The 26476-nt window shown below is 34.2% G+C and overlaps 2 protein-coding genes and 1 long non-coding RNA gene across 3 annotated transcripts; all 3 read left to right on the top strand.

The window, feature by feature from the left end:
• Positions 1-307: 307 nt before the first annotated feature.
• On the top strand, positions 308-1105 carry LOC140955872 (uncharacterized). The gene has a single exon (XM_073411031.1). It carries the CDS (start codon positions 308-310, stop codon positions 1103-1105), a length of 798 nt encoding a protein of 265 aa, XP_073267132.1.
• A 546-nt stretch (positions 1106-1651) lies between these two features.
• Positions 1652-3491, top strand: LOC140955903 (uncharacterized). Its single transcript, XR_012170637.1, has 3 exons — positions 1652-1769; positions 2686-2767; positions 3358-3491. It is a non-coding gene; the product is annotated as an uncharacterized lncRNA (long non-coding RNA).
• Positions 3492-23599: 20108 nt separating this feature from the next.
• On the top strand, positions 23600-26476 carry LOC118057505 (multiple organellar RNA editing factor 2, chloroplastic). The gene is made up of 4 exons (XM_035070108.2): positions 23600-24066; positions 24167-24264; positions 24355-24420; positions 26171-26476. Exons 1-4 carry the CDS (start codon positions 23648-23650, stop codon positions 26311-26313), a joined length of 726 nt encoding a protein of 241 aa, XP_034925999.1. The 5' UTR covers positions 23600-23647; the 3' UTR covers positions 26314-26476.

The following is a 26476-nucleotide window of genomic DNA, read 5'->3' as shown; positions in this document are numbered from 1 at the left end:
ATCTTGAAATCTATTCTTGAATCATGAAAACTGTTCTTGAATTATTCTCTCTTTTCTGCATTTTTTTTTTATCTTGAAATCTAGTCTTGAATCGTGCAATCTATTCTTGAAAATATTTTCTGCATTTTGATCTTGAAACCTATTCTTGAACGTTCCTTTTTCCTGTGCATCCTGAAATCATCTTTTTTCCATGATGAATGATAAAACAACAGAATCTACACCCATTATCCATGTACAAACTGAAAACTCTGGATTCACAACCAGTGTTATTCTCATTGAAACTAATTACGATGTATGGTCTCCGATCATGGAAATGCATATTGCAGGAAGAGAAAAGCTTGAATATATTATGGGCAAAACACAACCACCACAGGAAACTAATGTTTCTTATTCAAGATGGTATGTAGAAAACCAAAAAGTTAAAGGATGGCTGCTAATGTCTATGTCACCAGACATCATGAAAAGATACATCCGGTTGCGCACCGCACGAGAAATATGGAATGCCTTGTCTAAAGCCTTTTATGATGGATCAAACGAATCACAACTTTTTGCACTTAACCAGAGAGCCTTCTCCACAAAGCAGATAGGTCGACCACTATCAACATATTATGGTGATCTGATGGAAATCTTTCAAGAACTTGATCATCGTGACAGAACTGAAATGAAAGACCCGGATGATATTATCACTTACAGAAGATCTGTTGAAAGATTACGGGTACATGTTTTCTTGAATGGATTGGATGCAGAATTTGAACAAATCCAAGGGGAAATTCTTAGAAAAGATCCGATACTGGATCTTGAAGAAGCTCATGCTTATGTACGTTGTGATGCTATTCGCAGAGCTACTTTGAACAATGAAGCTGGACATGCTGAATCATCTGCAATGATGGCACGACGAGGCAAGCCAAGAATCTACCGATCAAATGGCCCTATTATTGAAAAGAATCGGACATCAGAAACTCAAAATAGCAGCTATGAAATTGGAAAGGCGAAGTCAGAATATGTCTGCACACACTATGGTGAAACTGGACATACAAAGATGAAATGCTATGAACTAATTGGGTATCCAGGATGGTGGGATCCTGCTAAAGCAACTCGTAAATGAAATTCAAAATCCAATACTCATGCTTTAGTTGCAGTGGCAGAACATCCTTCAAACAAAACAAAGACCAGTCTCACGACTAAGGAAGAATTTGTGGCAGAACATCAACATCTGAAATAAGGAAAACATCCTTCAACATTAATAGAGGAAGAATCTGGTAAAGTCTTTCATACATCCACTCTTAGCAGTAGAAATGAATGGATAATTGATTCCGAAGCTACTGATCATATGACCTTTGACAAGTTATGGCTTCAATCTTTTAAACCATCAGAACAATATATTATATCATCAGCAAATGGTACCTTATCGTTTGTTAATGGGAAAGGGTCTGTCATCCTTACTGAAAATATAAGTCTTGACTTCGTATTAGTTGTTCCAACTCTTAATTATAATTTATTGTCAGTGTGATGTTTTGTATTAAAGGGATAGGAAAAGCCTAGAAACCCCTTGAAGGCTTAGATGTAGGAATAAATTAAATGAGGGGTATAGTAGTAATTGGATAAATAGTTGATAAATATAAATAGGAAGTAAAAATAATAATAATAATAATAGAAATCTGATTTTGAGAGGAAGAGAATCGGCAGAAGTGAGAAAGGAAAGAAGAAGAAGAGAAAAGAGGGGAAAATAAGGGAAAAAGGAAGAGAATTGGAGGAAATAAGTGAAAAAGGTAAGATTTAGGTTGTTTAATGTGTATAATATGTTAATTAAGCTTTAATTTTAGTTTTGATGAATGTTAGGGTTTTGAGAATTTGTGTTTTGGGTTTAATTGATGAATTAAATTGAAGGTTAGGGGTTGATTGTTGTGGGTAATTGATTATTAAGTTGATTGTGGAAGATTATGATGATTTTGAGTTATGGTTTTGTTTGAATGGTGAATTTGTGTTAGAAATCAGGGGTTAACAGTAGGTGATCTGTTGAAATTCTGGGTTTGAGGTTAAAGATGATGAAAATTCAATTTGGTCCCTCAATTTACAGAAATTACAGTTTAGTCCCCAAACTTTGGAAAATTTCAGATTGGTCCCTGGAGCATATTCCGAGATTCTAAACAGAATAAAATATGAATTATGGACAGATTTACTGTATAGATAAGAGAATTTAACACTTTCAATTTAGTCCTCCAATTTGACAAAAAGTATAATTTGACCCTAAAAATTTAGTAAAATTCCAGAATGATCCCTGAAGCATAATGATACATCCTGGATAGAATTGAGGATTAATTAAGGTCATAATTTCAGTATATTCATGGATTTATGACAAATTTCAGTTTGGTCCTCCATTTGATAAAAGTTACAATTTGGCCCTAAAAATATGATAAATTCCAGATTAGTCCCTAGCTGTAATATTAGCTTTTGCATATTAGTTTGATGAATAATTAAGGGTTACTTAGTGAATTATTATCAATTTTATTAGTTGTTTTTATTATGGATTAGATTTCGGGAAAACCGTTAGATTTTGGGTTTTTGAGAAAAGTGACTAGTTAGTTCAAAAACATATAAGATTACGGAATACACACTTAGTTAAGTGTATTAAATAGGTTATATGTTCTTTCGAGTCATTCTTGAATATGTCTCCTTTGTATTCAGATAATTCTGATATTCTACCGACGGGACGTCAGTAGGATTTTCTTCAGTGTCTGCTTTTGGCTTCTATTTGCTTTTGAGTCAGGTGAGTGGATAATTTTCCATATGCATGAGAAATACTATAAATATTTGATTTTTTAATATGAATTGGATCATGCTTCTTGATAATATATATTGATTATTATCCTTGTTATGATAAAGCATGATCAATTATTGAATCTGAATTCTTGATATGAACCAGTATGTATTTTGAAGTGAATTCTGAATTGATAGCTCCTCATTTGATTGATGTCATGAGTTGAGCTTTGAGATATGAATATGTTTGTTTGATTATGATTATGAACCTATGGTATGTCAGTCAGAATACCCATGCTAACAGGGTAGTGTTAGTCTTTGTGCACATCGTATCTGAACCCTAGTTGGTCGGGGGAGTCACCAACCTGTGTGGACTGATCATCCCACAGTACGGAGCCTCATGCTCATTGCATTTTGATTTTCTGACGAGTTCTACCATATGATATTCTTGTTATGGCCTATTTGATAAACCTTCGTATAAGAACTAAAGCCATACTTGTATATATATTTCTCATTGCTATATTACCTCGTGTGTGTATATTAAACGTTATCTACTCACTGAGTTGTTGAACTCACCCTCTCATTATTTATTCTTTTCAGGCTTATAGCTTGATAGCGGGTTACTTTTGTTGAACCTTCCGAACCTGCTTTTGGTTGTAATTCGTATCTTTCTTTTTATGTCAAGTTAGTGCTCCAAAACTATGAAATTATATTATGAAGTTAGTTTGTTGTTTATGTTGCGTTGAACAACTCTGATTGAGTTTTGAAGGATAAGATTGTATGTAAGTTTGGGTTCGTATAGGTTTGGAACCTTGGAGGGGAACCTTGCCTATGTGCCGGTCATGGATTCGGGAATCGGGTCGTGACAAACTTGGTATCAGAGCTTTAGGTTAAAGAAACAATAATATAATTAATTTCATAATAAATGGAGCATTAGGATCTGTATCGTCTTGTTTGTTGTTTTTTTTTTTTTTTTAAATTTTAAATTCTCATCAAGCATGTCTTCTTCCTCGTGATAGATATGCTTTCCTATAATTTTGTGATAATTACCATGCTATTTGTTCTAGCATGACTTAAGTGCTCTCTCTTTTATTTTAAGAAATGTCGAGGAATAGATGAATAGCTGATACTATTAGAGTAAATGACAATAAAGATGATGTCCTTATTGTGTAGTTTAGAGATGCAAGGTATAGGAGGTAGGGCAGTACATCCGCACCTCAACATATTCTTATGGTTTGCTATTGTGAAGCAAAAGTTTTGTTTGATACGGGTGCAACTCATTCATTTGTGTCCCCATATTTTGCTATGAGGTTAGATAAACAACCAACCTTGTTAAAATTCCCCATTTCAGTCTCCACTCCCTTAGATGAGTTAATAGTAGTAAAGTATGTGTATCTGGATTGTGAAATAGAGATTGGAGATAAGATCTTTATGGGAAACTTAAATGTCTTAGATATGGTTGATTTTGATGTGATTTTAGGAATGGATTGGTTGGCTAAGCATAGGGCTTCGGTAAATTGTTGGGGTAAGAAAATAATGTTTGATCTAGATCAAGAAGTTGGGTTGGTATTTCAAGGAGATAAGATTGGGTCTCCATCAATTATGTTGTCGGCTATCTCGAGGAAAATGGCTCGAAAAGGGGTACAGTGCTACCTAGCATATATAGTGGATGTAGAGAAAGAAGTTCCTCAATTAGATGAAGTCCCTATAGTTAGAGAGTTTATTGATGTCTTTCCTGATGACTTACCTGGATTGCCTCCATATAGGGAGATTGAGTTTTGTATTGATTTGGTTCCGGGCACCGAACCAATATCAATGGCACCATATAGAATGGCGCCAGCAGAATTGAGAGAGTTAAAGGAGCAGCTGCAGGATTTGTTGGATAAAAAGTTTATCCGACCAAGTGTGTCCCCTTGGGGAGCTCCGGTGTTGTTTGTGAAGAAGAAAGATGGGTCATTGAGGTTGTGTATAGATTATAGGCAATTGAATCGGGTGACAGTTCAAAATAGATACCCACTCCCTCGTATAGATGATTTGTTTGATCAGTTACAAGGAGCTCAATTCTTTTCTAAGATCGATCTTCGATCTGGGTATCATCAATTGAGGATTAGGGAGGCAGACATTTCAAAGACAGCTTTTAGAACTCGGTATGGTCATTATGAGTTCTTAGTGATGTCTTTTGGGTTGACGAATGCACCAGCGGCTTTTATGGACTTGATGAATAGAGTGTTTGGCCAATTTATTGATCGATTTGTGATAGTTTTTATTGATGATATTTTGGTGTATTCGAGGTCTAGAGAGGAGCATGAGCAACATTTGAGAATGGTGCTTCAAACTCTGCGAGATCATCAGTTGTATGGCAAGTTCTCAAAGAGTGAGTTTTGGTTGGAGAGTGTAGCATTTCTTGGGCATGTAGTGTCAAGGAATGGGATTGAGGTTGATCCTCAAAAGGTTGAAGCAGTTAAGCAGTGGCTTAGGCCTACTTCGGCGACAGAGATTAGAAGTTTCTTAGGTTTAACTGGCTACTATCGGAGGTTTGTGGAGAACTTTTCTCGAATTTCTGCACCATTAACTAAGTTAACGCAGAAAAATATTAAGTTTCAGTGGTCTGAAGCTTGTGAGAAAAGTTTCTTAGAGTTGAAGGAGAGATTGACTACAGCGCCTATTCTAGCAGTACCATCAGGTTCTGGTGGTTACACAGTGTATTGTGATGCTTCGAGAGTGGGGTTAGGATGTGTTCTAATGCAGCATGGCAAGGTTATTGCCTATGCTTCACAGCAGCTGAAGAAGCATGAACAGAACTATCCTACACATGATTTAGAGATGGCGGCTGTGATTTTTGCTTTGAAGATTTGGAGGCACTACTTGTATGGTGAAACTTGTGAGATCTTTACAGATCACAAGAGTTTGAAATACATCTTTCAGCAGAGGGATCTAAACCTGAGGCAGAGGAGATGGATGGAACTACTGAAGGATTATGATTGTACCATACAGTACCACCCGGGTAGGGCAAATGTAGTTGCCGATGCTTTGAGTAGAAAATCATCAGGGAGCTTAGCTCATATTCAGGAAGTACGAAGACCTCTGATTAGGGAGCTGTATGAGTTAGTGGATGAAGGAATCAGATTTGATCTTAGTGAAGCTGGAGCAATGATTGCTCATTTTCAGGTTAAGTCAAATTTGTTTGATAAGATAAAAGCAGCTCAAAAGAAAGATGATTCACTACTCAGGATTAGAAATGAGGTTGAGCAGGGTAAGGCTGTAGGTTTTGTGATTGGTGATGATGATGTGCTGAGGTATAGGGATAGGCTTTGTGTACCTGATGTTGATGATCTGAGGAGAGACTTGATGATAGAGGCACATCAGACAGTTTACACAATGCATCCAGGTTCTACCAAGATGTATAAAGACCTTAAGGTGTGTTATTGGTGGAATAGGATGAAGGCTGATGTAGCAGATTTTGTTTCTAGGTGTTTGACTTGTCAGAGGGTAAAGGGTGAACACCAGAAACCTCCTGGATTGTTGCAACCATTGTTGATTCCAGAATGGAAGTGGGAAAGGATCACAATGGACTTTGTGACAGGATTGCCTAGGAGTCGGGAGGGTTATGATTCGATATGGGTGATTGTTGATAGGTTGACAAAATCAACCCATTTTCTGCCAGTTAAGATTACTTATGGATATGCAAAGTTGGCAGAATTGTTTATTAGTGAGATTGTACGGTTGCATGGAGTGCCAATCTCGATAGTGTCTGATAGAGGTCCACAGTTTACATCGCGGTTTTGGGTGAAATTTCAAGAAGCTATGGGTACTAAGGTGCATTTGAGTACAACTTTTCACCCTCAGACAGATGGTCAGTCTGAGAGGACTATTCAGACCTTGGAGGATATGTTAAGGGCTTGTGTTATGGATTTTGGAGTTAGTTGGTGTAAGTTCCTACCATTAGTGGAATTTGCTTACAACAACAGTTATCAGGCTAGCATAGAGATGGCACCTTATGAGGCTTTGTATGGCCAAAAGTGTAGATCACCGGTTTGTTGGTTTGAGGTTGGTGAGAAGAGGCTAATGGGACCGGAGCTGATTCAAATTACCTCAGAGAAGATTGAGGTAATTAGAAAGAAGCTTCAAACAGCTCAGAGTAGACAGAAAAGTTATGCGGATAGAAGAAGGCGTGACTTAGAGTTTTCAGTGGGTGATAGTGTGTTCTTAAAAGTATCACCTACAAAAGGAGTATTCAGGTTTGGGAAGAAAGGCAAGTTGAGTCCTCGTTTCATTGCACCGTATGAGATTCTGGATAGAGTTGGGGTAGTTGCTTATAGGTTAGCATACCACCAAACTTGTCTGCTATTCATCCGGTATTTCATGTTTCCATGTTAAGGAAATATATGGCAGATCCATCACATGTATTAGAGGTTCATCCCATTGACTTGAGGGATGATATGGTTTATGAGGTGCAACCGGAAGCTATAGTCGACCGACAAGTGAGGAAGCTTAGGTCGAAGGACATAGCTTCAGTAAAAGTGAAATGGAAAGGCCATTCACGTGAGGAAGCGACATGGGAGCTTGAGGATAAGATGTGTGAGGAGTATCCTCATCTTTTCGATAATCTCGGTAAGTATTCAATCTTTTCTATTAAGTTTCGAGGACGAAACTTTTATAAGGTGGGGAGATTGTGATGTTTTGTATTAAAGGGATAGGAAAAGCCTAGAAACCCCTTGAAGGCTTAGATGTAGGAATAAATTAAATGAGGGGTATAGTAGTAATTGGATAAATAGTTGATAAATATAAATAGGAAGTAAAAATAATAATAATAATAATAGAAATCTGATTTTGAGAGGAAGAGAATCGGCAGAAGTGAGAAAGGAAAGAAGAAGAAGAGAAAAGAGGGGAAAATAAGGGAAAAAGGAAGAGAATTGGAGGAAATAAGTGAAAAAGGTAAGATTTAGGTTGTTTAATGTGTATAATATGTTAATTAAGCTTTAATTTTAGTTTTGATGAATGTTAGGGTTTTGAGAATTTGTGTTTTTTGGTTTAATTGATGAATTAAATTGAAGGTTAGGGGTTGATTGTTGTGGGTAATTGATTATTAAGTTGATTGTGGAAGATTATGATGATTTTGAGTTATGGTTTTGTTTGAATGGTGAATTTGTGTTAGAAATCAGGGGTTAACAGTAGGTGATCTGTTGAAATTCTGGGTTTGAGGTTAAAGATGATGAAAATTCAATTTGGTCCCTCAATTTACAGAAATTACAGTTTAGTCCCCAAACTTTGGAAAATTTCATCTTGGTCCCTGGAGCATATTCCGAGATTCTAAACAGAATAAAATATGAATTATGGACAGATTTACTGTATAGATAAGAGAATTTAACACTTTCAATTTAGTCCTCCAATTTGACAAAAAGTATAATTTGACCCTAAAAATTTAGTAAAATTCCAGAATGATCCCTGAAGCATAATGATACATCCTGGATAGAATTGAGGATTAATTAAGGTCATAATTTCAGTATATTCATGGATTTATGACAAATTTCAGTTTGGTCCTCCATTTGATAAAAGTTACAATTTGGCCCTAAAAATATGATAAATTCCAGATTAGTCCCTAGCTGTAATATTAGCTTTTGCATATTAGTTTGATGAATAATTAAGGGTTACTTAGTGAATTATTATCTATTTTATTAGTTGTTTTTATTATGGATTAGATTTCGGGAAAACCGTTAGATTTTGGGTTTTTGAGAAAAGTGACTAGTTAGTTCAAAAACATATAAGATTACGGAATACACACTTAGTTAAGTGTATTAAATAGGTTATATGTTCTTTCGAGTCATTCTTGAATATGTCTCCTTTGTATTCAGATAATTCTGATATTCTACCGACGGGACGTCAGTAGGATTTTCTTCAGTGTCTGCTTTTGGCTTCTATTTGCTTTTGAGTCAGGTGAGTAGATAATTTTCCATATGCATGAGAAATACTATAAATATTTGATTTGTTAATATGAATTGGATCATGCTTCTTGATAATATATATTGATTATTATCCTTGTTATGATAAAGCATGATCAATTATTGAATCTGAATTCTTGATATGAACCAGTATGTATTTTGAAGTGAATTCTGAATTGATAGCTCCTCATTTGATTGATGTCATGAGTTGAGCTTTGAGATATGAATATGTTTGTTTGATTATGATTATGAACCTATGGTATGTCAGTCAGAATACCCATGCTAACAGGGTAGTGTTAGTCTTTGTGCACATCGTATCTGAACCCTAGTTGGTCGGGGGAGTCACCAACCTGTGTGGACTGATCATCCCACAGTACGGAGCCTCATGCTCATTGCATTTTGATTTTCTGACGAGTTCTACCATATGATATTCTTGTTATGGCCTATTTGATAAACCTTCGTATAAGAACTAAAGCCATACTTGTATATATATTTCTCATTGCTATATTACCTCGTGTGTGTATATTTCTCATTGCTATATCTACTCACTGAGTTGTTGAACTCTCCCCTTGAATCCTCAAGTCAGGAGCACAACAAGGGTAATTGGCAGACATGTTATGATGACCAATATATTACAAGAGATAAGCATCCTAGTAATGCATCTTCACATACCATGCAAGATGCATTAGATGGAAATAGTGAAAAATATATAGGAGCAGAACAACAACAAACTATTGACAGTGAAGAAAACCGAATAGAGGTACTACAACAAGGAACTCAGGTACCTCAATTACCAGCTTCCCCACTACAATTGTATCCTGAACTTAAATCCATAACTGAACCTCAAGTAAGTTCTGAAACTCAACTCAAAGTTTTACCTCACAGAACCACGAGAGGAAAACCCAAAACTTTGTATGAACCACTTCTTACCTCTAATCCTCATTATCATATGAGTAATTATGTGTCCTATCATAGATTATCAAAGGAAAATGAAACTTTTATGAATCAAATATCTGTTATATTTATTCCTAGCAGTGCGCAGGAAGCCATAACAGATCTAAGATGAAAAGAGGCCATGAATGAAGAAATGAAATCCCTTCAAAAAAATTGCACATGGGAAGTAGTTGAACTTCCTGCAGGAAAGGTACCAGTTGGATGTCGATGGGTGTTTACCATTAAACATAAAGCGAATGACACTATTGAAAGGTTTAAAGCAAGGCTTGTTACCAAAAGGGTACACTCAAACTTATGGGATTGATTATATGGAAACATTTGCACCGGTGGCCAAGATAAATACTATTCGTATCCTACTATCTTTGGCCGTGAACCTTGACTGGCCCCTATATCAACTTGACGTAAAAAATGCCTTTTTGCATGGGGATCTCCAAGAAGAAGTATATATGGAATTACCTCCTTGATGCATTATGCAAATCAAAGGAAGCACAAAGGTATGCAGGTTAAGGAAATCCTTATACGGGTTAAAATAATCTCCGAGAGCATGGTTCGGGAGGTTCACTAATTTCATGAAATCCATTGGATACAAGCAAAGTAACTCTGACCATACGTTATTCCTGAAAATAAAAAAGGGGGAAGTCACAGCTCTAATCGTATACGTGGATGATATGATAGTAACCGGAAATAATCCTGAAGAGTAGAAAGCTTTGCAGACTCATCTTGCCTAAGAATTTGAAATGAAATCTCTAGGTCACTTAAAATACTTTCTTGGTATTGAAGTATCAAGATCGAAAGAAGGAATTTTTTTATCACAACGAAAGTATGCCTTAGATTTGTTAAAAGAAATAGGTATGACAGCTTGTAGTCCTGTCAGCACTCCTATAGAAGAAAACCTGAAACTAAGTATACATCCACAACAAATTCACACTAATAAAGAACGTTATCAGAGACTAGTGGGAAGATTAATGTATCTTGCACATACCAGACCTGATATAGCTTATGCTTTAAGTGTAATCAATCAATTTATATGCTCCCCTAGTGAAGAACATATGAAAGTTGTCACCCGTATCTTGCGTTACTTGAAATCATCTTCAAGTAAAGGAATTCTATTTAAAAAAGAGGACAACTTGAAGATTGATGGATATACCGATGTTGATTGGGTAGGCTCAATACAAGATCGAAGATCTACATCGGGATACTTCACATTTGTGGGTGGAAACTTGGTCACCTGGCGAAGTAAGAAACAAGAAGTAGTGGCTAGATCCTCAACTGAAGCTGAATACAGGGGAATGGCCAAAGCAATATGTGAATTATTATGGATAAAAAATTTAATGCAGGAATTACAGGTTGAACAAACAAGTCCGATGAGGTTGTATTGTGATAACAAGGCGGCATGCGACATTGCTCATAACCCTGTCCAACATGATATAACTAAACATGTTGAAGTTGATAGACATTTTATCAAGGAAAAATTGAAAGAAAAGATTATTGAAGTTCCTCATGTTTGATCTCAAGATCAACTTGTAAATGTACTGACGAAGGCAGTATCCAACCAAATCTTTCATACCAGTCTCGACAAATTGGGCATGACTGATATCTATGCACCAATTTGAGAGGGGGTGTTAAATATTATATTAGTTTCACTTTACTATTAACTATACATAATATATTTATATCAGTTAGAAATTAGTTTGTAACAGACCGTAATTATAGGAGTCTTTCCATAATAGTTTTACTGCCTACTGCTATATAAAGGCAGATGTATTGATGAATTGTTAACTTGTAATTGATATACAAATATTATGAATAAAATTCATAGAGTGAAACTCATTTTATCACCTTCTAGGAAAAAGATTGAGTTTTAGATAAAGTATGGATTATGGTTTAATTACCCCACTCAAAACTGATACAAAATAAATAAATAACTTAAAATTTTTAAAAGATTACATAGTTTCCACATTATTTATTAAAGAGAATGGTTAAAGTATCAACAAAATATCTCTGATGTTTTAAGATAAAATATCTATGACTTATCAAAATAAAATATCTCTGACTTGTTAGGATAAAATACCTCTCGCGTTAAAAAAAACAAACACCTCATTGGATCTACATGTGTCTAGGCTCAATGCTTGGCAGAGCTTAAAGATGATAGGTTATTACTGTAACAGCCCAGCCCAACATGCTGAATATTGTTCGCTTCGGGCCTTACCGCCCTCACGATTTTGTTCCTGGTGACGCGAGCCCACTACTGGGCCTGACATCCCAAAACGCGTTCAACATGTTAGCACCAGCACTACTAATAAGGCCAGCAACACACCCCTCAGCCGCCGATGTGGGATCTTACAATCCACCCCCCTAAGGAGCCCGACGACCCCGTCGGCACAACCAGACAGCCAGTGAGGTCGACTCTGAAACCAAATGTAACAGCCCGGCCCAACATGCTGAATATTGTTCGCTTCGGGCCTTACCTCCCTCACGATTTTGTTCCTGGTGACGCGAGGCCACTACTGGGCTTGACGTCCCAAAACACGTTCAACATGTTAGCACCAGCACTACTAATAAGGCCAGCAACACACCCCTCAGCCGCCGATGTGGGATCTTACAATTTCCCTCTCTTTGATCATTCTTTTAAAGGGAAGATCAAACAAAAAAAAAAAGAATGTTGATCTATTAATAGGCCCCAAATCTTCAGGTTTTATATGCAAAGATTTTTAAGAGTCTTTGTTTGCAATAAATAAGACCTTTTTTACCTTCCCTATAAGATCTTACATACCCACATAAGATTGTTGGGATCTTCAAACCAAGTGGCTTGTCCTTACTAAGAGGAGGTGTCTCTCGAGAAATAAAACGGTGGTTGGCTTTTAATGTAGTAATTGAGTGGAGTTTTTAGATATGTGATGGTATTTATCCTACAATAGGAATGAAAAGTTTGTTTCTTTATAGTTCTTGCTTGTGGCTTCTCTTTTACTTTCACTTTCTATGATTTTTTGAAAATTTTCTCCTGTAACAAGACCCTGGATCATCTCTTCTCCAATTCAAGAAAAAACCCACTTCAGATATTTCCCTTTCTAAAATTTTTTTGCCTTTCTTTCAAATAAAACAAATGGACCACATGAACATTGGATCCATCTAAAAAAAAAGGGTTCTTATCCCCAATGAGAAGTTCATGTTCTAACTAAGCTTGAAAAAGCAATAGGGGACAAAGATATATCAGAATGGACCCTAGTACAAGAAGGAGAGCTACATTAGCATCATTCTTTGGTGTGTGAGGGAGAAAACTTTATTGTATGAGTCTTTCTCCTTCCTTTACCAGAAACACCCAGGATAGGAGGTCTCATAGGAGTCCCCCTCATATCCCTGTTAGAGACATTTAAAGGAGAGAAAGGTTGCCCTAAATTCTTAAGAACAACGTCCCTAGCAGCGCAAGTGCTATGGATGTAGAATTTCTACCCCACTATTAATTTGGAAAGTGCGTGGCTCAATACCCGACCTCGCTGAGCATATCAGTGAGTAGACCCTGGGCTTCATTTAAGGTTATTTTAAAATTATCATCTTCATCTGTATGTATTTAATGGGGTATCCATTCCTTCTTCAAGGGTTGCAAGGGAAGTGTTCAACTACTGTTAGCTGGGTCAAGACTAGGTACACCCCAATGGATGGACGATCATATCCTCATTTGAAAATTTTGTAGGATCATTAGGCTCGAGCCTACTGTCAACATTTTTAAAAGTTGTTATCAATTTGTTGTCGGCACTGATTATAACAATGACGTGTAGTGGCTCTTCACCTTTGCCAATATAAACAATGGTGTCATGAAGAACACGTTGGTTAAGAAGCCAATACATGTCAAGAAATTAAGGGGGAGATGGCTAGTTGTAAGATTTATTGGGACACTCAATCTCAGAGAAGAACTGTAACCCATCTAAAGTTGTTCCCATTACTGAAGGCCCCCTCATAAAGTAAATAGAAAACCTCATCAAATCTCGAACAAGGAGAAGAATTGTGTTGTGCTGGAGTTGACTTCAACTATGTATGAAGTCAATGAAATGACCCATGGATTCTACCAAGTTGTTTTACAAGTTAGGTTGATGGTCCTTTTTCTTTATCCTTGCTTCTAGCTTTATATTTGTTTTTGTCTTTGTAGGACTGATAGTTGAAGGAGAAGGAAAAGCTTCAGCAAGGCCTGATAACAAGACTTTACCCTAGGGGTCTCTGTCTCTTGTAATTGGTGGAAGCAGAGGTGGAAAGGTGATGATGTATGTTAGTTAACTCTTTGCTCCTGACAATATTGTCTCTGAGAGGATAATGGTGAGAGCCCTAACCCTTGTAAAATTAGTGTTATCAGTACATATGCTAAGTTTGCTCCTCATGTTGTTGGATAATAATTTTTTAAAAAAATTTGACAATGTCAATGATATGTAATAAAAAAACAATTCAATTTAACATTTATTAAACAACTTTACCAATGAGATAAAACTAGAAGTTTTCAACTAAATTTAACTTCTTTTTTTTCATATATAGTTTTTAATAGAATCAAGCAAATATATCTTCATTTTGTAAACTGTAATTAGTTTAAGATATATATTTCATTTTTTTAGAAATGTAAAAATAACTAAAAATGAATTTCAAAGTACTTTTACATTGTTAGAAAGCTTATATATGGAACAATGATAATGTATGGTTTAATCCCATTTATATTTTCTTTCAACGATACCTTTCTCTTAATTAAGTTGTCATATTTTTATATTAATCAATATGCGCTCACATTCGAAAACCATGGGAATTAAGATAATTGCATTGATTTGCACAACGAGGGATAACATTAAGACAAAAAATATTGACATCCAACATAATTAAGAAAGCATTAAGATATAAATAATAGTTTAATATAATTCATCAAAGGTTTAAGCCACCTGCCTTAACCTAGTTAACCTGCTACAGAGAAACGACAAGCCAATAAACGACATGGGAGCTTCAACCTCGTCGAGAGTTGAGTATATTTCCTTCACACTTGTAGTAAAAGAAATTAAAGGGAACAAAAGTCTGAGGTTTCTATCTTTCATCGACGACTAAGCAATGTAATGGACTCTCGAATTTCAGGAAAGGAAACCTCTCTTTTCTTCATTTGGAGTCCTTTTCAAGGCATTCTTAGACTTAAACACTCTTTTGACTTCCAAATAAAAAAAATCATTCCGTGTTGTCACTTTCCAGTCAACCTTGTTATGGTCTCCAACCTGATCTCCAGTTCACCCACAATATCAACATTAAGGATCCCAAGAAATTGACAAAACAACAATCTTTGTTCACATCTTCGATTCATCTCCTATCTGTTGAAAATTAATCCTATCATTCATTTTATTTAGACCCGGTTTTTTTTTTTGCGTTTCAAAAGCACTTTTAAAAATATTAAATTTTTTTATTTTTTTTACTTCAAATTAATATATTTTTTTGTGTTTTTAGATCATTTTTAATGCGTTAATATCATAAATAATTTTTAAAAAAATAAAAAATATATATTATTTTAATATATTTTTAAATAAAAACAATTTAAAAAATAATCAGTCTATTTTTTACTTACCTTAAAGAGTATATAATTCCTTACCTAGGTAGTAACTACAACAATTTCTAATAAAACTACTTTTTTATATATATAAAAAAAATCAGATGGTTGAAAGAGAGTTAAGAAACAAACTCTAAATCAACCTGTATAGTACTGAAATCTAAAATAAAAGCAAATAAAATAGCTTTTATTTGCTTTTATGGATTATAATTTCATAAAAGGAATAATAGGAATAAGGGCTATCTTCTATGGATTATAATTTCACCCGACCTTTTTATTATAATATGATATGTTTGAATGGGATTTTATCTGGCTGGATTAGAAGCGTATAAAATCCAGTATAATTTGACTAGAGTTAGATGCGGAGGCGGGTGAAGGATTCGTCCAATCGGGTTCCACTCGCTTTTTTAACTCGTTTTTATTTTATGAAATTGTAATTTTATTTTATAATATAGTATGTGAATTTTTATGATTTCACACATGAATTTGAAGTTTAGACTTTATTTTATGGTTTTATACTCCATGAATGAAAATATAGTTTGTCTTTTTTTAAGTTCAGACTTATTTTAAATTGGGTAGGTGAAGAAATTAAATCCTACATTATTCAAACTCATTTGTTGGAGATGAGAATATACTTAAATATTCATGATCATATAATAAAATTTGTTAGAGAATAATATAAATTATATCTTAGACCTTATCTAATAACTTAAACTATTGGGTTAAGATGGTTTTTTTTATATGATATCAAAGTCTTAATAATCAAACAATCACGAGTTCAAATCTCACCATCTTTATTTATTTGATAAAAAAATCAACCACAAGGTAATATAAACCAAGATTGTCAATTTCGTTCCGTTCCGCCCGAAATGGCCGAAACATTTCATACCAATTCAAAAAACGAAACAAAACGGAACAAATTTCATCTCATTTTAAATCTCGGCTCGTTCCGGAAATTCCGGCCGAAACGTTCCGGTTTCATTCCGGTTGTTCCGTTTCGGCCAAAAAATATTATTTTTAAAAATTAATATATGGTTTATATTATTTTAAGTTAAAGATCTATTTAATCTTTACTATTTAAAAATATTTTAAATTTTAAAAATTATATTTATTTGGCATTGTGTTTGTATTGCATAATTTATAATTAATTTATCTTGAATTTGAATTATGTTTGTGGAATATATATATATATAATATATATATATATATATATATATGAACAGTACAACCCCGAAACGGCACGCCGAAACACTCCGAAACTGAAACATTTCGTTCCAATTAAAAAAAACGAAACATCTACCGAAACGGAATTAACAACCTTGATATAAACTTGTGTAAGTTTCAATTCTAAAATATTTTTTACTTAAAAGATTGTGTTATAAAATAATATAAATTATATTATAAAATCTTACCTCACATTTTAACCTATTAAATTAAAATGGTTATCTTATAAAATTTGATTCCAGCCTGATGGCTTGTAATTCCTAAATATCCTAGCTCTTCACTCTATTCTCTCTGGGTTCGGTCAACCGTGTGTTTGCGGTTCTTCTCTGGTTGGCCTGAGTAGGACCCATGTTACTGAAGAAATACTATTATTATAATACGACAAGGCTAGCTCCTCGTTACAAGGTGTGGGCGTCATGCTTGCGTTTTCCATAGCTTTGCCGTCTATCTTTACTCATGAAATCCTAAATTTTTAACGGTCAAACCTTCCCCGAGGACGAGTTTAAAATCGGACAGTGACAATGTAAAATATTTATGGTTTGTAGTGTGAAAACAGCAAAATCATTATCTTTAATTATGTTTAGGAATCATTCTGTTATAACATAACATAAATTATATTATAAACTTCACTTAACAACTTAAATAGTTAAATTAAAATAATTTTTTTAATAAGATATCAGACAAGTTTAAATTTCATTATTTTTATTTATTTAATAAAAAATATAAATATAAAGTAGAGTGTGTTTGTAGAAATTTCAAGATTAAAAAATTTTTACTTGAAAAAAATATATTAATTATTTTTATATAATCCGATAATCAACTTGACTAATCTGAGCACTATCCACACCATCTTCGAGGAGCACTTCCGTTCTAGCTACATCGGACAAATTCACCATCTACCGGTGAGGAAGAAGAGAATATAGATTCTCTAATGCATCGAACCTCAAAAGGAACGAGAAAGAAGCGAATTAGAATTAAGGGATGGAGTTCTCGCTAGAAGAAAATTGACTTTTCCATGCTTTCATATTTGACGTTTTGCTCTTTGACTAATGGTAATATGAATATCTTACCAAACTTCTAGATGAGCGGAGTAGACAATTGCCGTCAAATTTAGGCACTGCAGAAAGGACATTTAGGTCACAATCCTCTTGGTTACGTTGTTATTAAGTCACATTAAATTAAAACAAAAGCTAAAACATTTAGTATTTAATTATACATACATTCATGTTTCACGGAAGATTCACACAATAAAATGATAATTTTACTATTATAAAACAAAATCAAATAATTTTAGCTCTTAAAAACAAAACTCACCTAACTTGTCTCTAAGAACTTCATCGGAATTTCATTTCAATTTGATATTTAAAATGCCTTGATTATCCTTGAAATATAATTTTCTTAGGCTCAAGTCCAAGGATTTTTTGTTATTTAATCTTGATTTTTTTTTTTTATCATTATCAAATAAAGGTAAGAGAAATTCAGTACTTTTAAAAATGTAAAATGTTACTAAAAAAACAAAAAAAACATTTGGCACATGTGTGATATATACCAAAGTGTGGAAGAGGCCAGCACTTTTCAAGAGGCGGGTGCGACGACTCTCGACAACCAAAAATAACCAACCTCCAGTGATTTGTGGTGGTTCGGCTATGAGTGAGTTCCCCCCTTTTTTCTCTCTTCTCTAATCAAGAATAGCACTAGATTAGTCAAAATCAAAAGTTGTCCTCTAATTATTTTTTATTTCAATTATAATTCTTATTTTTTTGATTGTTTATTATTTTTTTGATTGATTTTATTTTTTAATTTTACTTTTTAATATTTAATCTTATTTGATTTTTATATTAAATTTAGAGAGAAAGGGAGAGAGGGGCTGAACATTTGCCTCTTATTTTTTTTAATAGAAAAAATGCAGTCCATTTTGGTGAATTACTGTGAGTGAGCTCTTCAATCTCTCCTGATTCTGAGCTGTTAATGATGGCCCTGGTTGTGTAAAACATGTATTAACTTAAATGTCCCATTTTGCAGGTATCAGGTTGTTTCATCCACGACAAAGTTCAATGTTCTGAGCTCCTCGTAGCTCCACTTCCTCTCCATTCTCTGAACTCAAGAAGCACCCCTGCTGTAATTAACATTTATAACTGTATACTGATCTCCACTTTATTACTTGGAAATATGCTGTGAGTTGACGTGACATGTGATTTGTTAAAATACTCCATAAAGAGTCTTCTCATCAAAGAGGAATCTTACAGCATGATATATATATATATATATATATATATATATATAGCCGGAATTGCTTTATCATCGGATTTTAAGCACACGTTCCCTTTAACGATCTTCTAGAATTTATTTTCAAAATAATATACCAATTCCCTTGTGGAAGGATTGGCAGTTACCTCTCGCTTAAAGGATAAAAAGTGTGATGAAATAGAAATAAGGCGGGGCATCTTCTACCCATATTGGAGTTAGCTAGCTTGCCTGCCTGCCTAAAGCATGCGCAACTTGGTTTCCCTTCTCGCTTTACATGAACAGCAGAGAAAGAAGAAAAGTATCTAGCTGATTAAGACTCGGTATTCTCCGGTGAATACAGATAGCTACCGATCATATATAGGTGGATGAAATGGCACGTTATATATATATAAAGCTAAAGTGAGTTGTGATTGGGCAGAAATCTTTACAGATTATTAGTTGACTGAGTTGGTATTTCATCACACGTTGAAATCAATAGCATAACCTTGCGTCAAACATGCAGCTTGTGCCCAGTACTTGCGATCGTAGAAAGCTCTGTGCCTGTGATTAATGAATTGAGTTGGTAGATTTCTTGAACTCTTGCTGAGTTGTAGTGCTCAAGTACATAAGCTTCCAGGACAAGAAGGGGTTCAATGAATGGTGGGCAATGAAGAAATTATGCACGATAGAGACTCTTAGCAAATTTCATGAACCCTAAAAAGCAAACGAAAAAGAAGACGTTAATTTTCATATTATCTTTAGAATATTCCAATGAATTGCCTTTCCATTTACTGTTTTCTTTTTCTTTTTCTTACAGAATATTTCAAATTATATAGTGTTATGCATAGCTTCTCTAAAGTTCCTCAAAACTAAGTCATGATATATAATTTGATTTGATATATGGCCACCCAGGGCGTCATCAAATCCATGTAAAAAAACTAAAAAAAATAAAATTGATGCCTTCGTTTTGTGTCCAAAGACAACGTTAGAAGGACTCGATCTGGAACTAAGATTTTGGTCGGTGGGATAAAAATGTATGCATAGCGCAACATAATAAAAAAAAAATTCTTAAAAAATAAAAATAGAAACCGAGAGCAACACCTTCGAAAGACCCAAATAATTTGTCAATTCCTCTACTCAAATTACAATTAAAAGCCTTCAAATCCTCGTCAATGTCAAGACAGCTATAAACAAACAGAGGGAAGAAAAGGAACTTCCGAACACAAACTAATAAATTAATTGATGAGAGAAGGAAAACATTATTTCGTTAGTTTGTCCATTATAATATTTCTAACATTTACACTTTAAACTATTTTCTAAATTCTTCTATCAATATGCCTACTCTAAGTTTTTTTTTCCAACTGATAAATGAAAATTTAGAAAAATTATAATTAAAGTTTCTCTTAAACCATGCTGATGCATGTTTCAGAGGTGACCGCATTTCTTGTCATGCTCCGTTACAGACAACGTAGGATCTACCTCGTTTCAGAAGTTTCCACCAACTAGCTTGCAAGTGTAAGAGATAAGCATTGCTCATTCATGTCTAAAATACTTCCACACACGTAAGCCTCTCTTGACAAGAACGTGCAGTGAAGAAGGACAATAAAGAGATGAAGAAAACGGGGACCAAACAAAATTGCTAATTTGAATGGTATTTGTGAAAATGATTGTTTAACATAAACTCGATGGTTTTGAATTTTCAAAAATATTTTTTTTTGTATTTTAAAATGTTTTTTTCAAATTAGTTTATTTTGTTGATATTAAAAATAATTTTAAAATATAAAAAAAATATTATTTTACTATATTTCTGAATAAAAAACTTTAAAAAATAAATATTATCATAATTCTAAAGACATCATTAATATTTCATTCATTATTCAAGTCCGTGGATAATAATTAAATTAATCATCTGATAGAGGGAAAGTTAGATCGAGACGGATTAAAAAAAAACTAATTAAAAGAAAAGGTTTGAATAAAGTAAAATAATTATTTTATCGACATGATATTCTCGGGATAATGTTCATACTCTCAACTTTGAAAATATGACAAAGGTTCACACGTATGACATCAACAATCAATTCATCTTTTGCATTCAAATGGATGGTGATGGAAAAAAACTTAGAGTGCTGGAAGATATTTTTAAATTAAATTAAAAATATATTAAAATAATTTTTTTTTAATTTATGATATTAAAATAAAAAATTTGCTAAATTCAATATATTAATTCAAAAATATTCAAAAATAGTGTTTGAATATTTAAAAATGAGATAATCACATATTTTCGTTAATATTTCATTCAATGGGAAAAGAAGAGCAAAGAATTAGTGGTATAAGTCTCGGTACCCACAAAACTATATTTTTTTGTAGGGTTTAGGAACTCTTCAATAAGGAATTGTAATAAATAAATAGAAGAACATTAAACTCTAAAAATAAGAACACTTACTCTTAGTTTTTGTATAATAAATTAATGCTTTGAAGAATATATGATAAGAAAATAAAGATCATGAATCTTTTTACCTAGATGGTTTAATATATATTTATAGCTCTTGTATTTGAGCCTTGTTGTTTTGCTTAAAGGATTGAAAGCTTTTTTCTTCTTAAATATTTTAATAAGAAAATTAAAAATTTCTTAGTGCAACATTAATGTTGATGGGAATTACCCTTATACATTATTAGTGCTGATAAAAAAATAGTAGAGTTATAGAAAAATTTTATATTGTATTCAATATTGAGAGAGATAACCCTATCATAATATTAATATTAATTAAAATATAACTGATTCTTAAAATATTTTTTATACACCTAAAAGGTATAAGAGAATGATTATCATAAGATCTGGTATTTTATCGGACTTGCATGCATTTGGGTATAATGTGAATTCGAGAGATTTGGGTTTAACATCTTGCCAAACCCATATACACTTGAGCTTCATGAGCAACTAAGCCCAAAAAGAGTTATGTTTAGTATATTATCAGATTTATAAGTGCTTGAACTTAACATGAAGCCAAGTCCAAAAGATTGAGTTTGACGTCTTATTATATTTACAAGCATTTGAGCTTATTATTTAATTAAATTCAAAAATATTGAGTCTAATATCTTGTCAAACCTACAAGTATTTGTACTCAACACGTAAATAAAATGAAGAATAATTGGTCTAGAAATGAAACTAGACTCACGTAACCTGTTCTTATTATTCTATTAAACATCTGCGTGTTAGATAATCACTATCTTTGACCTTTCTATTCATTGATCTTTTTAAATTAACAAGTTGTGTATAAATATAACGTGCATCATTAGCTTAGTGTAAGATTGTGGCTCTCCTTCTTTGGAAATAAAGGATTGCTGGTCCTGCCAAGCAAGAAAGAAAGAAAAAGAAGAATAAACGTGGAAGGGAAAACAATCATCAAGTTTTACGAAATTATTTGTGGCACCTAGTCAGAATAAGATATAAAATGCTGCTGGAATCTAGTGGATCGATCTGAGAGTTTTTTATTTTATTTAAAAAATGATTATTTTTTTATTTTTTAAGTTTTTAAGTTGAACTTTTTAGAATTAGTTTTTTTAAAACTCATTAATTTTCTTACACATGTAAGAAATATATTTTTAAAATTGTTAAAAAATAATTTATCTCAATAGCCTTTATTATTTAATAAAAAAAAATACAATGCTTTTGATCTCATTCTCATAAAGAAATTTAAATATACGTGACACAGCTCATCCACACCACATCATTAACCAATTTGATACCATCAGGTGTGTATGTTAAAGGCTGGTATTCTTTAATCTAATTCAGTGTTATTAAACTTTCCATACTGATGGGTCAATTTATAATTTATTAACCTGGTCTTAATATTTAATTTAGATTTTAAATTAAATCATATAAAAATAATTTAATGTAATTTGATTAATCAAATAGATCAATTTAAAACTGTGTCAAATTCATTTAAAAAATTTTAAATTCGTTTTAGAACAGTATAATTTAAATTTAAAAAATATTATAATTAAATCATTATTTTTTTTTAAGTATAGATGAGCCCATGCAACCCCAAAACTTCAGGCCGCGTCATGAGCTGGGCTGGTTTAAAAACTTTGGTCCAAACAGGACACAAGCTGAGCTGTCCTTACAAAAAGACAAATCCTTCCCGCCACTGATACACAGCACCGACGAGAGAAGCAAATAAGGGACTTGATTGCTTCTACTTGAAATGGAAGAGAACAAAACGGCAATAACCACCGCCTGGTGGCCGCGAAGCACAAATCCGGCAAGAGCTACAGTCAGAAAGCAGAGGGAACTGGGCAGACAAACGTGTATGTGGCCCATGGTTAGTAAGACGTCGGGCTCAACTCAAGCCTGATACTGCCCTAAAGCAACGGCAGCCGTACCCGAGCTGCCTGAGGTCCTGCTCCGGGAAATAATGAGACCTCCCATGAGGTACTATGACCCCAACTTGATTCAAGAACCCGGTGTTTTACAGGTGCGTTTTCGCTCTGTTTTTCAAATACTTCACCTTTTCTTTTTCTCTTAGCTAATTTTATTAAATATTTTTTTTTCTTTCAATGCTAACTTAACCATGAGTTTACTTACATTAATTTAACTAGATTTATTCAATTTGATTAATTTTTTACCAAAATCAATTAGAGACAACTATAACACATGAAATTATACCTTATTAAATCAAATATATTATTATTATTATTATTATTATCGTATACAAAGGTAAAAAAAAAAAAAAACTTTTAATTTTAAGAAAAATCAACATTATTCTAAAAAAAAAAGAAGAGGAAGAATCAACATTATCACAAATAAAGTATCCAAAAGAATTCTAATAGACACCAACCCAAATCCTCTGGACCCAAAGCCTAGCCCAAGATTCTCTAACTCAAAGTCCTCCAGGCCCAAAGCAAAAATATCCCATCCATCTTAATAAATAGCCCCCCAAAACCCCTCAGCTGCAATGGTAATCTCCAAAACCCTAATTTCATCAAAATGACCCCAACCCTAGCTCGCTCCCTCACCACCCGCCACCTTAATCTCTGCGTCCTCCTCCCCAAACGCCTCCTCTCCACCATCTCAATAACCCATCTTCCCTCACCTCCCACTCTTCTCTGCCGCCAATCTTTACCCTCACTCTCTCACAATCTCCAATCTATCAACAAAACCACTAACCCCGCCGCCCGTTTCACTTCCATTCGATGCCGGGTTAACCGAGCCGGCAACTCGGGCTACTCGCCCTTGAACTCGGGGTCAAACTTCAGTGACCGGCCACCCAATGAGATGGCCCCACTTTTCCCTGGTTGTGATTATGAGCACTGGCTTATTGTTATGGATAAGCCTGGTGGTGAGGGTGCCACTAAGCAGCAAATGATTGATTGTTATATTGAAACTTTATCCAAAGTTGTTGGCAGGTAAAATGGGTTTACGGGTCTCGTTCTTTAATTGAAAGTTTCGATATTTGTCGGTTTCTTGACTGCTAAATGTTTTTTGTGTTGTTTCTTTTGTTTCTAGTGAAGAGGAAGCAAAGCAGAAGATTTATAATGTTTCCTGTGAGAGGTATTTTGGATTTGGATGCGAGATTGATGAGGAAACCTCTAACAAGCTTGAAGGTCTGTTCAGATGTTAACTCATTGCAACTCAAGAAATGGATTTACAATGTCTTTCCTCGTGATTATTGATTTTTATTTCTTTGTTAACAGGTTTGCCTGGTGTTCTCTTTGTCCTCCCGGATTCATATGTTGACCCCGAGTACAAGGACTATGGTGGTAAGACTTTGCACTTCCTTATAAGAGCGCAACTAATTTTCTTTTGTTTCGGAGTTGGTTAAGATGCTCTCTATGTGTGGGTGTGCGTGATTTTGACAAAGGTGTTCTGCTTGAAGGTTTTTATAGGAAGAAACAATGGTGATGGTATAATTTGATTTACTTCAATGCACAGTCCATCTTGGCAAAGCTAAAGAGCCTTATGGGCAATGTTTAGCTTTGAATGCTAATGGACTAAAATCAATTTGTTCTCTCTAGACTGTTCTGTGCTTTATATTCAATGGAGATGCGGATCAGTGGAGATGAAACATGATTGCTACAACATTGCTAAGTGTTTAAAGATGAACTGTGTAGTTATTTCCTTGGTGAATGTATTTATAGGGTTAATTGTAACTTTTCGTTTTTATGGCTTGCTGTGTTTTCTATCTTAGTCCATCTTGGCAAAGCTAAAAGCCTCAGATGGGCAATGTTTAGCTTTGAATGCTAATGGACTAAAATCAATTTGTTCTCTCTAGACTGTTCTGTGCTTTATATTCAATGGAGATGCGGATCAGTGGAGATGAAACATGATTGCTACAACATTGCTAAGTGTTTAAAGATGAACTGTGTAGTTATTTCCTTGGTGAATGTATTTATAGGGTTAATTGTAACTTTTCGTTTTTATGGCTTGCTGTGTTTTCTATCTTAGTCCATCTTGGCAAAGCTAAAAGCCTCAGATGGGCAATGTTTAGCTTTGAATGCTAATGGACTAAAATCAATTTGTTCTCTCTAGACTGTTCTGTGCTTTAAATTCAATGGAGATGCGGATCAGTGGAGATGAAACATGATTGCTACAGCATTGCTAAGTGTTTAAAGATGAACTGTGTAGTTATTTCCTTGGTGAATGTATTTATAGGGTTGATTGTAACTTTTCGTTTATGGCTTGCTGTTATTTCTATCTTAGTCCATCTTGGCAAAGCTAAAAGCCTCAGATGGACAATGTCTAGTTTTGAATGCTAATGGACTCGCATCAATTTACTCTCATTACCTGTTCTGTCCACCTTTACTCAATAGTGGTTAAGAATCATTGGAGATGATACATAAAATGCACTTCTTTCGAAAACTCCTTTTGGTGTCTTGACATTATTCATTTTACATTTTACTAATAGTTATCTGCTTGCTCTATCGCAGTCCATCTTGGCAAAGCTAAAAGCCTCAAATGGGCAATGTCTGGCTTTGAATGCTAATGGACTGACATTAATATACACTCATTACCTGTTCTGTTCTTTTTGTGCTAATTGGAGGTGCAGAATCATTGTAGATGATACAGAATTGTATTGCTTTTATAAAATTTATCTTGGAGTTTTGACAATTCAGGACACCAGTTACATAAGCACTTAAATCTTTGGTTAGTTTGTAATATTGGAAAATTGAAATGCTAGTTTGAAAGGTCAGGTTAGACTCTTCTCTGTTTTAGCAAAAGGATATCTTTTGTTTAAATTTGCTGGTTGAGCCTGCATTCAGTCTGTTTCAATATGTCTCTAGAAACTAGACATGGCCTGGATCAAGATTCCAGATTTTATTCAGAGCTTTGGAGGCTCAATTTCCTTTCCATTAACACGCCATGCTTTCAATTAACAAATGCCTTGCTTGAATTGTAATCACTGGTTCTGTTGCTTCTTCACCTTGATGGTGAAGAGCAGTTCTCATGCCACCACTGTGAAGTTTAGAGGTGCTTATCATGTTACTTTTTCATGGCTTTCTTTTATGGCAGCTGAGTTGTTTGTGAATGGTGAGATAGTTCAGAGGCCACCTGAAAGACAGAGAAGGGTGGAACCTCAGCCGCAGAGAGCTAATGACAGACCAAGATATAATGACAGAACCCGATATGTGCGACGCAGAGAAAATTCACGGTGAACCACTGCACGGGGGGAAGCTTACTGTATAGTTTCTGCAATTGGGAGCTTGTCCTGCATGGCTACTCGTGTTTCTGCTTAACAGTTAAACTATGGATATTCTTTGTTATAATTTGTACCCCTCTTGAGATGTCTGATGAATGTAAAATCTGCTATTCTCGTAA

This window comes from Populus alba, chromosome 8 (assembly GCF_005239225.2).
Source record: "Populus alba chromosome 8, ASM523922v2, whole genome shotgun sequence".
In the NCBI taxonomy this organism is placed as follows: domain Eukaryota; kingdom Viridiplantae; phylum Streptophyta; class Magnoliopsida; order Malpighiales; family Salicaceae; genus Populus; species Populus alba.
The sequence above is the reverse complement of the archived record's forward strand: the minus strand, read 5'-3'. Positions and strand labels throughout refer to the sequence as shown.

Excerpts from the sequence above, each read along its gene's own strand:
- LOC140955872 (XM_073411031.1), top strand. The coding sequence starts at position 308 with ATGGAAATGCATATTGCAGGAAGAGAAAAGCTTGAATATATTATGGGC.
- LOC118057505 (XM_035070108.2), top strand. The coding sequence starts at position 23,648 with ATGACCCCAACCCTAGCTCGCTCCCTCACCACCCGCCACCTTAATCTC. Across the intron at positions 24,265-24,354 it reads AACCTCTAACAAGCTTGAAG|GTTTGCCTGGTGTTCTCTTT; the intron begins GTCTGTTCAGAT and ends CTTTGTTAACAG. Across the intron at positions 24,421-26,170 it reads CGAGTACAAGGACTATGGTG|CTGAGTTGTTTGTGAATGGT; the intron begins GTAAGACTTTGC and ends CTTTTATGGCAG.